Source organism: Zalophus californianus, chromosome 4, assembly GCF_009762305.2.
Source record: "Zalophus californianus isolate mZalCal1 chromosome 4, mZalCal1.pri.v2, whole genome shotgun sequence".
NCBI lineage: Eukaryota > Metazoa > Chordata > Mammalia > Carnivora > Otariidae > Zalophus > Zalophus californianus.
In genome coordinates, this window is record NC_045598.1 from 188,713,395 (window position 1) to 188,725,933 (window position 12,539).

General features: G+C 55.0%; 1 protein-coding gene across 5 annotated transcripts in view; it reads right to left on the reverse strand.

The window, feature by feature from the left end:
• The window catches only part of SLC45A4 (solute carrier family 45 member 4), a 67,793-nt gene that overhangs the window by 42,916 nt on the left and 12,338 nt on the right, over positions 1-12,539 (reverse strand). The window contains exon 1 of one of the 5 annotated variants that reach the window (XM_027624489.2): positions 6,497-6,606. The exons of 2 other annotated variants lie outside the window; for them this stretch is intronic. Coding sequence is in view for 1 of the 3 variants with exons in the window: in XM_027624499.2 (XP_027480300.1) it covers positions 6,497-6,560 (64 nt within the window). In the remaining 2 variants the exon portion in view is untranslated. Of the gene's footprint in view, positions 1-4,101; positions 4,121-6,496; positions 6,607-12,539 lie in introns of those variants that run through there. 2 more of the 5 variants (XM_027624499.2, XM_027624480.2) reach the window with 2 other exon arrangements.

Genomic DNA, 12,539 nt, shown 5'->3' on the forward strand with positions numbered 1-12,539 from the left:
TCCTCTGGGCTGGCCAGGCCCCTCTGCTTTTCCTTCAGGTCCCACCGGCCTGGGGGCATAGCCAAGACCAGCTGCCCAGCTTTTTCCCCTCCCTGGCCCTCTGGTAAAGGGAACAGCACATTCCCCTAGGAGACAGGCAGCCTGAGCACACAGCAGACAGTGGGCGCCCACCCCGAGGGCAGGACGGCTCGGGTCCCACTGGGTAGTCCAGCACCTAACCAGTGCAGGCACTCGGGATGGCTGGGAGAAACGGATTCGTGAGCGCTGAAGGCAGAGGACCAGACCAACCCAGAATTACTCCATTGAAAAAAGAAAACTGATTTTTAGAAATCCCTCCCTTTTAGAGAGAAAAGCAAGATAAGCACAGAGCTCAAAGAAAATCCCTTTTTCTCCTGAATAGGAAGCAAAAACCAGTGTGTCAATGCTAATGAATAGTCGAGATGATTTTTTTCATGCCTTAAAACTGGCATATTGCAATTCAAGTAAACTTTCAAAATGCACACACTGCTAAAGGTGTTATTTTTTAAAAAGGCACCACACTCTCCAAATAAATCACAGCAGCTCGCAATTTCATACGTAGGTGGACTCTCTCAGGAATTCCTATGCTTTGTTGAAACAGCACGAGTCCAGGGGTGCCCAGAGCATAAAAAACACCGCATGGCCACGTTTCACACGCAGCATCCTCCAGACCACCCCCCAGCCACCTGCTGGGGCTCCCAGTGCTGAGTCTGATGCCTGCGCTGTCTAGCAGACTTGTCCCAGCCCAGCTGGGAGGCCTCTCCTGGGCCTGCATTCTTAGCAGGACATCGTAGACACCAAAAGGCCTTCCCCAGCACAGGGGTCCCCGGTGATCCTCTGACAGCCAGCAGGCCCCCACTGGCACCCACTGCCCCAAACCGAGCTCCACGGTGGCTAGGAGCAGCCGCCTGGTCTGCACTGGTCTCTCCTGCCCACTGGATTTGTGACCCCGGAGGTGGGCGGGGTCAGGACGCTGGGACACCGCAGGAGGACAGGTAAAGTCATCTCGGGCACTGCACTAAAGCAGAGGCGAGAGCCCCAACCGCAGTGCCCTACAGAGGGCCGGAACGTCAGGATGACTCAGCAGGCTCACGCCCAGCCCTCACCCTGGCACAGACCGGCAGGGAAAGGTACAGGGGCAGAGCCCTCCGGGCAGGGCACTGACCTACCAGCTGCAGCGCCACCGATGAGCACCATCTACTCGCAGGGCCCCAGAGTTTCTCTGCGGAGCACACCCAATTCCGGAAGCCACTTCTCCACGTGCAGGGGACAATGTCAGAGTTCCAACAGAGCTGCAGGATTCCTACCACCTGCCCAGGCATCCAGGAACTGCATCTCTTTGGTAACACACAGCAGGACAGTGGGGTGAGCCTTGGTGTGCCTGAACCCCGTCACAGGGACACAGCACCGAGGGCACTGCATTCCAACAGGACCCGGCGTGCCCCGCCACCCTCCTTCCCTGGGGCCGTGGCCACGCTGCACCTGCCACAAGCACGGGTTCGGTTTAAAGAAGAAGGAAGGGCGCCTGGGTGGCTCAGTCAGTTAGGCATCTGCCTTTGGCTCAGGTCATGATCCCGGGGTCCTGCTCTGCGGGGAGCCTGCTTCTCCCTCTCCCTCTGCCTGCCGCTCCCCCCTGCTTGTGCGTTCTCTTTCTGTCAAATAAATAAATAAAATCTTAAAAAAAAAAAGTAAGGGCAGGATAATACACTCAACATAAATTGGCAGACTCCACGCACAGTCTATGTGACAGTAAATATTTCGAATGTTGGATCAAATCAAAGTACTTATTCTTCCTAAATTTTAGGGGGCATTTTTAGGACCAACATCAAGCACCTTTCTATGCAGAATCCACCTGCATCTCATACTAAAACAAGCTGTTACCTAATATGAAGGAGAACACAGCCCAGCATCCATCCCTCGGAAAGCAAGCGCAAGTCCGTGTAGGACGAGATTATGTTGAATGAGGACAAACTGCCCCCAGAGGAGGATATTCCCTGCAACGTTTGCCTTCTGCTGAAATAGAGACTTTCTCTTATAACTACTTTTTACCTTTGACCTTTAGATAGTTTTCCCAGACTGGCATAATCAACTCAGTGGGGTGGGTTTTGTTAATTAAAAAGCAGCAAGTGAAGTTTTCTTCCCCCTGCACTTCTTCTACACGTTCCTAGCAAACCCCGGGAGTCCAAGGAAGCTTTGGCTACCATGGAAACAAGAGCCTGGCCATCCACCGCGCAGCTCCGGGAACCCTGGCAAGCGCCGGGAGAGCAAGCCTCAGGACCGCCCGAAATGCCAAGTGGGCAGTCACTGCCGACACCTGGAGTGTTTCTCACGAACGTGCATGGTCTTCCTCTGAGGGCAGAGCCAGGTACAGATGGATTCCGGGCCAGGGGCGAGAGAGGCAGGCTGGCTGCAAGCTGCCTCAGGACACTTGTAACCACCAAATGGTATTGAAAAATAAAAACCAGACTCCTCACATTACAAACACATCACCAAGGGCTGGCCTCAGAGCAGGTGGCCGAACGAAGAACCACCAGCTACTCTGCCAAGACACAAAGAAACCCTTTGCCGGCATTTACATGTAAAACCAAGCCAAAGCCGTTTCCAGGTTCCACTTTTACCCTAAGGCAAGAAGGACACAGTGCCACAGAAGTGAAAAACTGCGAATGGACTAACAACATGGAATGACTTGAATTATCGGCCATGTGTCAGGTGAACACAAAATGCCAGTTTTTAAAGAGGGGAAGTATGAAATCTATTTGAGAAACAGCAAAATCAAAACCAGTTTTCCTAGAAAAGGTAAAGTTTTGGTTAATGAGTAGAACTTACATGTGCTTTCTATATGGCCTGGAGTTAAATTTACTCTTATTTTCTAAGAAGTACAATGACAGCCATAAAGCCAGCACAGTTTCCCTCCGTACACCTGATGCCGGAGACACAGGCCAGTGACGCACACAGATGGGGTAGGTCGTCTCTGCACCGTTTACGAGACAGCATGCATTGCTGGGCCACTGAAAACGTCGTCTTTTGAGTGTCTCCGCCCTTCATAAACCCCTCCATCTCACGAATCCCTTACGGCACACCTACAGTTGGTTTTACATCAAGGAAAACGGGGTCCCAGGACCCCGTCGGGGAGCCCCCAAGGCCCCTCCTCAGGCCCCTGTCCAGAGGCCCAAGGAAGGCGGGGCGCGGAGGAGAGAGGGCAGGGCGGCCACTTCCCCTGCCCCTCCTGTCTCCGCCCAGGGAAGTGGCTTGGAGCAGAGACCAACTCTTACAGAAGGGGGAAGGGGGGACGGGAGCCTGCTCCCACGTTCCTCAACAGTCTAAGTCAGACTCTACCTCTACAGACAAGACTGACCCCTTAACCTGGAGGTTCCCCAATTTGCTGTGATGCAGAAACCCAGTTTGGTACCTAAATGACTAACCCTCCTGCCATCTGGAGAAGTCAGCAAATCAGAACCAGGGCTTCCTTGGGAATCCTGAGTGGACTATCCCTGTGGAATTTGTGAGGATGGTCCTGACACCATGAAAAGGACTTCTGAAAAACGGAAGCTGTGGTCACTGTGTATCCAAAGCTTCAAAATGTGAATTCCCTGGGACTCTCATTCCCTCTTCGGAACTCGTCATAAGGAAACAAAGGCACAGAAACCCTGAAGCACCCATAAATAAAGTGGCACACCCAGACACAGAATTCTGCTGCAGGACTCCCTGTTGACATGGAAATATACCTGATACCAAGTGCAAAAGGCAGGTTATAGGTCAAGTACACATTATGATCGTACTAAGTTTTTTTTTTTAAAGATACGGAAGCAGAGAAAGGGTGTTATTTCTGGGTGATTTGTAGTTATAGTCTCTCTGCTTCTGTAGGACCTAAATTTATCTTAAACTTGAAAAGAAACAGTAGGAGCGCCTGGGTGGCTCCTGATTTCCGCTCAGGTCATGGTCTCAGGGTCATGAGATGGAGCCCCATGCTGGGCTCTGCAGAAGTCTGCCTGAGATTCTCTCTCCCTCTACACCCCGCACCCCACTGCGCACACTCTCTCTTAAATAAATAAATCTTAAAAACACACACACACAGTAAATTACCTTTAAAAATAAATTTTCTAGTGGACCTCTCCAAACGCAGAATAAGATCTTGGCGTGTGGCAGACGTTCGGGTGTTTTGCAATCACAAAGTCAAATCTCATGCGGCCCAGACGTGCCAACAGAGGCAGATCTGAAGCACCGACTATGGATGTAGAGCTACTGGCAGGTCCCCTTAATTAGTACAGATTCAAAGCTGATTACCAGGAACCATCTCGGAAGCTGCTCCCAGCCCGCCCTGGACGCCAGAGAGACATGCGCTGTGCTCTAACCCACCCCAGCAAGCAGCAGACCCGTCCCACATGTTTTGGTGCATGGAGGCTATTCATTGCTATGGGACTGCTGGCCAGCTCCTCACGAGGCATCCCCCCCCAGTTCCCAAACATAATCACACGGCTTCCCAGTCCACGGCACCTACTGCCCCCCACCCTGCCACTGGACTTGACTTAGTCTTCTCCCCACTGGACTTAAGTCAAGCACCCACCCCTAACAATGCCACCTGCTCTGTTCATCAGACTCTCCCACTTATGGGGACTCCCGGGTCAGCCTGACTACCAGGCCCTGTGACCGTCAAGAAGAAAGGAGTCAGTGGCTCTTTCCTCTTCTTTCCGGGTTAAGAGACAAGACAGAGAAGCCCTGCATCAAGCTCTGAAATAGGCCCACGTGGGGTTAAGAAACTCTAATCTTGTCCAGGTGAGGTAGAGCACCTTCCCTGCCTGCGACCCAGATAGCACTGGGCTCCCAAGGCCGAAAGTCTCGTGTGTGTTTCTCAGCTGACAACACCAATAGGCACCCTTCCCACTCATTAATTTGTGGGTGCTGACGTCCCCGGGGCCTCTTAGCACTGCCCTCCAGGACTGGATTACCATCTGTGAGCCAGCAGAAGGCTGCCTCCAGCCAGTGCAGAGAACACAGCCAAAAACACAGCACCGGATCAAGCCCAGGCCTCCCTGAGTGAGCGAGAAGCCCAGAGTCCCCAGATGCCTGCAATGCAGATGAGGGCCAACGGAGCCAAGCGTACCACCCTCCCCCCACCCCATACACACAGGGCAAATCCAAGCATAGGAAGCCCCATCTGGCCCTCAGCCTCCCCCTGCACCAACCTGGGAGGTGGGCAAGCTCCACCTGACGCTGACCCAAGTCAGATAATGAATGTCTGGAATCTTCGCAGCAGGAGGCCGCGGGGAAGACCACCGCCTTCCCCCAAAGGAGAGTACCTGGCCACTCAGCCTGTCGGAAGGTCGTGAGACTGAAGCCTCAGGGATGTAATTAAAACCAAACTACTCTGGGCACAATGCAGTTCTCAGCTACATAAGTGGATGACATTTGCTTTCCATAAACTCAGCCCGACAGCAGGACCTGAGTGTGCTACCACAGACCGACACCACAGGTGCAAAATCAATGGGGTTAAACAGGTTAGGTTTTACATCTACTGGAGATAAATGGCCATTCATGAGAATAAGTCACTGCCCTTCATACAGTGCTTTCCACCCGAGGCCACCCGACATCAGCTCCGTTGCACAAAGCCCCGCACCCCGCTCCGGCCAGCCCGGGGACTTGGATTCCGACAGCCCTGACACTGGACGGCAGCAGCACCCACCATGGGACCGTATTGGCTATGACGGATTTTCAGATGCATTAAAAATAAACGTAAGGAGGACAGAGTTTCCTTTTGGGAAGACACAGAAGTTCTGCAGACAGAGGGCGGCAATGGAGCACTACGTGGTAAATGCATACCTAACGCCGCTGGAACTGTATGTACCCTTAAAGATGGTTCCGATGGTACATTTTATGTTAGGTGTATTTTGCCAAAATAAAAGTAAATAATGTAATATGAGGAACTTATCTAGAAATGACCTGGAAAGTCCAATCAGGAAGGTAGCGGGGTTTCTGCCCGTAGGTATTCAGTGCATCCCCAACAGTTCAGCCAACCACCGCTCTTGGATACATTTGAAGCCTACGGGCGCCAGGGCTGACGGGGCTGCAAATGCGTGCTGTGGTGTGGGGGCAGCAGGAGGCCCCAGGACACACTGCCCCCCCGCCCCAGCACTGCAGCAACCACACAGCCAGCCCAGCTCAGGGCATGAGTCAGGAGGGAGGCAGGCAGGCGGAGATACCCAGACGCACACAGAGACGGAGAGACACAAACAGATGGAGACCAGCAGACAGAGGAGAAACAACAAGTCAGCAGGAGACAGTGAGTCAGCTGACCAAGGAGGAAGTTCGTGGTCCCTGATGTTCCCCGCAGGGCACAAACAAGACTTCACAGGCACCACTGTGACCTCTGCTAGGCACCCCCTCCACCCCACCCCCCCGCCGCACATTTCACCACCTCCAGGGCAGCGCCCACCCCCAATAAGGCCAGATGCACAAGCCCCTCCCGGCCTGATGCCCTTACCTGGGCTCCCCCAGCCCCAGGGAAAGGCATCTGTCTCCAGTTCTGGCCAGTCCCCACCAGCCATGGCTGAATCACTGCGACATTCTGCAGGACCCAGACTTCTCGGGCACTGCTTCTCACCTCCTCCTGCCCAAGCCCGTGCCGGCCCCCACCGCTGGTCCCCAACACCCTTAACACCAGGCCGGAGCCAGGGAACGTGCAGCCCTGTGGGAACCGGGCCCCTCCACTCCCAAAGCACCGGGAGGCATTTCACTCAAAGAGGGTCAGAGAGGGCTGCCTGGTAGAGGAGGAAACGGGTTCAGGAGAAGATCCAGGAAGTGGCTCCTTACACTGAAAAGTAACCCCCCCCCCGGAAAGATTTCACTTTAGTTTTCAAGGAACAAGTTCACTCCCAGTGTTGTTCTCCTTCAGATCCGGAATCTCCTGACCACGCAAGCAATACCACCTGTCCCCACGGTCTTGCTCATGGTGAGGCCACTGTCCCCTCAGAAGGAGGCACCTCCAGTTTTAAAGAGACAATCATTAAGAGGCAGGGCTTCAAGCACCAAAGTCCACATTCCTGAAAAGCCTGCCGCTCATAAAATGAGTTAACACCTGAACGTATTACAGACTCAGCTGCCCAGGTCCCCCCTCCCCCAGCACAGGCCAAATGCTCGCCAGCAACAAACAAAAACCACACGGATAAAGACCTCTTTACAAGAACAGCCAAAACAATTCCATCTGTTAACAAAAACTAACTGTTGGACTAAAGGTTGCAAGTTCAAACACAATCTGCCTGTTGTAAATAGTGCCTCAGTTTATCAACGTAACAATAATGCTCTTTCAAAGACTGATAAAGTTCTCCACAAATACTCGCCCTCCAGCATTTTTAAGATACTTTGCAGGATAAATATTAGCTTGAGACTTGCCTACAGGAGAAGTGAAAGCTGCCAAAGAAGCAGTTCTAAAAAGAAAAAAAAACAGGAGCGGCTTCAGCCAGAGGGTAGCAAGCTGCCCCTGGCTGCCGGGGAGGAGGCGGGGACCTTGCCCTGCGCCGCGCACCGTGAGCGCTGTGCCAAGGCTGGGCAGCCAAGCCCTTGTTACCCCACCCGTCCTGGGGCCGCCCAGCCTAGGAGGGCAGGGCTGCAGCCCTGTCTCCCGATCGGGGGCACAGCGCCAGGCCCTCCGCAAACAAACCACCCGGCCTACACAAAGGCCTGGAAAATTGAGTTAATTAAAAGGAGAGATTTAAAGATAATTGTCGGGATGGAAAAGAACAAGGAACATCATAGCTTCAATCTGATTTAAACTTAATTTCCTGGAAGACAGTTAAGTAGCCTGGGTAGCCAAGGGCAGCGTGGCGAGGGGATAGCGGGCCCTGCCATCAGCAGCCAGCCCCCAAGCGCCAGGCTGGGTGGGCGTGCGGCCTGTTTGTGCCGCTAATTCTCTGACTGACTTCAGATGGCATTTACCCTTCACTTCACCTGCGGGGGGTCTTTTTATGTGTAACACAGTAGCTCGCAACTCAATAGGAACTGGAAGCAAGCTCAGAACAAAGCCAGCCACTGCGCAGGTGACACGTGGGTGACACACAAGTCCTCCCCAGCAAGGGACCAGCTCAGGGAGATGGCTGGGCACAGGGCTCTGCAGAGCCAGGTGGGCGGGAGGGACTGAGCACCTGCGGAGCGTAGCCTCGCCCATCACAGGCCCCCGCAAGACCTGGTTCGGGGACCTTGACTCCCACCCCCTTCATCTTCCAAGGCCACGCTCTGTTGTCCTCACGCTCCTCTGCAACAAGCGGCGGCGTGCTGAACGTCCTCTCAGCCCCGAGCTAACGTGGAACGCACTTGAAACAAGTTATGCTTCCTCCCAGGACTGCAGATGGCGGGGTGGAGAGAGTCCCGAATCACTAACACGGTCCAGAGTCCGACATTCAGCCCTCACCTCCCCAACCTGCAACGGGAACGACACCTCCAGACCATGTGGAGGACCTGGTAGTGCGAAGGATCACCATGGAGCCCAAACCCCGCACATTCTCAGGGAAGGGAGTGCCTTTCACCCCTAAGCCCTCACAGTGGAACAGTGGTCGCGCCCAATTACATTCGGATTAAGAGTGTTGAAAACTCCCTAGGTGAACCAAATCTGTGGTTCAACTACATCACACAGCATGTGGTGCTCAGGTACGCAGCCCTAAAAGAGAGAAATCACAAAAGAGAGCAGAGAACAATCTAACAGAATTTAAGTTACCAAACATGGTCTAATTTTTGTGTGAATGGCTTCAAGAATAAATGAGTAATCTAACAATGACAATACCCCTGGTTTCATGAGAACTTTTACCTAGAGTTGTCACTAAAAGGGAAAAATTCTTTGTTGGAAAAACAAAAATTTACGTTAAGTGGTTCCACTCAGTTATCAGAAAGCAAGCACAGCCGACGATTTCGCTGTAAAGGAAGGTACGCGTGCCTAGGTTTAGAATACCATGGACCCTTTTGCACGGGACCTTCCAGCACGAAGACACTGACCACCGATGATGGAGGTCAGCTCCGTGACCAGGGCTACCCACTCCGGGCCACCTGTGGAGTGGGCAGGCAACAGGGACACAAAGAAGCCACCTCTGGTCTCGGATAGGGTCCCCCCCTTCAAGGCACCTAAAACAGGGGTGTGGGGGTGGGTAGGGAAGAGCGAAGAGAAGCTGTGTCACCCAAAAGCACAGCCAGTGAGACCTGCCCCCCCCAAGGGTGTCAGAGGTGGAGGAGGCCCCTGTGACAACGGAGGCCAGCAGGCAAGCCTAGACCGACGAAGGGGGTGGCCATGCTCAGAGGCCCAGGCACAGCACAGGGCATGGGCACAAGGTTTTAGACTTGTTATCAGCAGGAGCACGACAGCTGGCTCTCTCGGCTGGGACAGCACTATGTGCTGGGCATTTTCCGACAGCAAGACCTGCCCCTGCAGGGGCTCCGCCCAGGGAGACACTCAAGGGGCCAGTACAGCCCAGCGGCGGGTAAGCCTGGGAGTGAAGAGGTGCTATCCAGGAGGTCTGCAGCACAAGGCGGGCAGCAGGGCCAGGCGCTCAGGGAGGGGGCCACCAGTGCAAAGGGGGGGGGGGGCAGGAGCTTCGGCTGACCTGGGTCAGCCATGGGGGCTTCAAGGAACCAGTAAGAGAATGGGGCAAGTATCTGGAAATGTATCGGGCTGCAGGTCACGGAGCAACAGGGCTGGTAAGACCCTCGGGGATGGTCCAGCCCCACCTGAACCTCAGAGGAGAAACGGGACCCGAGAGGCCTGGGGACCCAGCATCGATGACAGTGACCCTGAGCAGAGCTGACGTTGACACATACTTCTTTCTCCTGCCTTCCCAGGAGACCCCTTGCTAAGACTTCCTCCAAGTTCCTGAAAACTGGCCATGTGTCTTGGACAGGTGTGAGGAACGAGTGTGTGTGCTCACCCACCAGTAACGAGAGGAACCTGCCAGCACCATGCAGACAAGCTCTGTGTCCGGTGGCCGGGGACAGCACTCCTTTCACCTGCCGGCCCCGCTCTCCAGGCCGCCCCTGCCTTCCCCTACAGTCCAGCCTCCCCTGGCTGCACCCCCTTGAACTCATTCCTGCCCCTCAGTGCTCCCTGCTGCTGCGTCACCAGCACGAGGTATGGCCAGAACACTGTGTGTCCGGCTTGTCCCCTCCGGCTCCCCTCTGCTTCCGCCCTCCTCACCCCTCAAGCACGGCGAACTCACACTAGTCCTTGTCCGTCTGAGGCCCTGACTACAAACCATGGCCTCCCTCCGCATCAGCCACATTGCCCCTACAGATGTCACACGCGTCTGCTGTGTTCCCCTGGTTTCTGAACAAGCAGCCACAGGTCTGGGGGCCTGACCTAGCATCCTTTCCTCCTAAAGCTCCAAGGGTTACTGCTCACCTGGGCGTGTGGAAGTGGAACAAGAGGGATGAGACAGGAACTAGAGGTGGCAGCCCGACACCCAGTCCCGCAAGGATCTGCCAGCCCACCTCTGCCTCACACCCAATGCCAGGTGGCCCACAGGTGTTTCTGGCCAAGGGCATTAAACCACCCCAACCACCCCTGGGAGGTCTGTTATTTCACCCCAGCTGTATCCAAAACTCATCAGAAGTCACCACCACTCCTAACTCACAACCTCATCACCAAACAACACCCCACATCCTGGGCCTGTGCAGAGCCTCTCAGTAAGGAGTTAAGCCTAAGACGCCCCAAGGCTACCAAAGGGCCTCGGTGCTACCGGGAGAAGTGGGGGGGGGGGGCACTCAGCCCTTCTCTTCCTGGGGACGCCAGCAGCAGCCTACCTTCAAGCAGGCCGGGGAATAGCACAGCAAGATTCCCTGCCCGCCTGAAAGTTCCAGGCCCCTCTACAGCTTCCTGCCCAGCAGCCTGGGACAAAAGCAGGAGAGGGAGGGCAGAGCGGAGGGCAAACAAAGAAGCTCTTCACACTGCAGCCCAGAATGTCTCAACCCCTCCAGACATTCCAGGCATCAACACCAGCTTGGGCTCTGCCTGCACTTTAGGGTGGTCCCAGGGGCCCACCAGACAAGGGCACCAAAGGGGCTGCACTCAGGTCAGCCGCCCACGTGCGGGGCATCGGGGACCTTCCTGCGGTGGCCACTCTGCAGCTGGAAGGCGCAGGTGACAGCGGAGACACAGGCCACGTCCCACGTGCGCAAACCTGAGTGCCAGGGTTGGCGGACGGGTGGAAAAGGCACAGCCCCGAACACCAGTGCTTCACAGAGCGCGCCCGTGAGCCCAAGCCCTGCTCCTGTGCAGCACACAGCCGTCACATGAACGGCAAACGCAGACAGGGTGTTTTCATGCTCAACAGTACGGACTTGCTCTAACAACGGCTGAAGCTGGAGCATCTGGGCAGCTCTGTCAGTTAAGCGTAGACTCTTGTCTTCGGCTCAGGTCACGATCTCAGGGTCGTGGGATCGAGCCCTGTGTCAGGCTCCATGCTCAGGGGGTCGGGCGGGGTGGTGGTTCTGCTGGAGATTCTCTCTCTCCCTCTGCCCCCCCCCCCCCCACGGCCCCTGCCCTCTCCCTTTCTCAAATAAATAAATCTTTAAACAAAACCAATGCCCGAAGTCCTATTTTCTTCACTGGCTTTTAACTATATAAGCACTTTACCCTGAAATTCAATGAGGACAGTGACCTACGATGAGGTGACTGTCTATGAACCATGATCGGAGAGTCCCAGAAGAGAGACCACAGCCCCAGGGGAAGCTGGGCAGACAGGGTCCAGGCCTGGGGATGAGGGGGCAGGTGGTGCTTTCGCTGGGGGGGGAAGGGCCCTGGCTGGGCAGGCTCGGCACGCAGGCCACTGGCTCCGGAGAGGAGGGGCTGGCCCTCGGCACGCCCCCACCAGCAGCATGGAAAGTTGGCCGGGGCTGGAGAGGACGTCTGGTGTCTATAAAAATGTGCCTCCCAGGGGAGCCTCTGGAAGCAGAGACTCCATGAGACTTTCATTCTTTTCCTTATTTGCCACTCTGAAAAATAAGCCGTTCTTCCTATTCTGAAATGCAATACAGGTCAAAACCTTCCACAGAGAATAGTGACCCAAAGAAAAAGGTCACCAGATCCAAAATATTTTTCATTTGGCCAGTGGCCCAAAGAAACTCTATTCTGTTTACTTGGTTACTCTCCTGGGGGATCAAAACCTAATCCAATATCCCAAGTGGGCCCATGTTACCCCAAATTCTGTAGGGAGGGTGGGGCTACAGGCGCTTCTCACACCCTCTGCTGGGTCCTCCTGGGTGCTAGCCCCTCTCCCCACCCCAGGGACTCTTCTCTGTCCCCACCGTGGCCTCACGTGGGAGAAAAGAACCACCCATGGAGTGAGTGCCCGTCCTGCGTGTCCACCCCAGACCCCACAACCCAGCAAGGCCGACCCTGAGACAGCAGGTGATCTGCAAAGGAACCAGAAACGGGGCTGAACGTGGGGCTCAGGGTCTGCCAGCTCCAAAGCGGGCTTCCCTCCCCATGGCAGGACGGCACCTGCCAGGCCATCCCGCATGCTACGCTGCCAGTATGGCCCAGTCGGTGG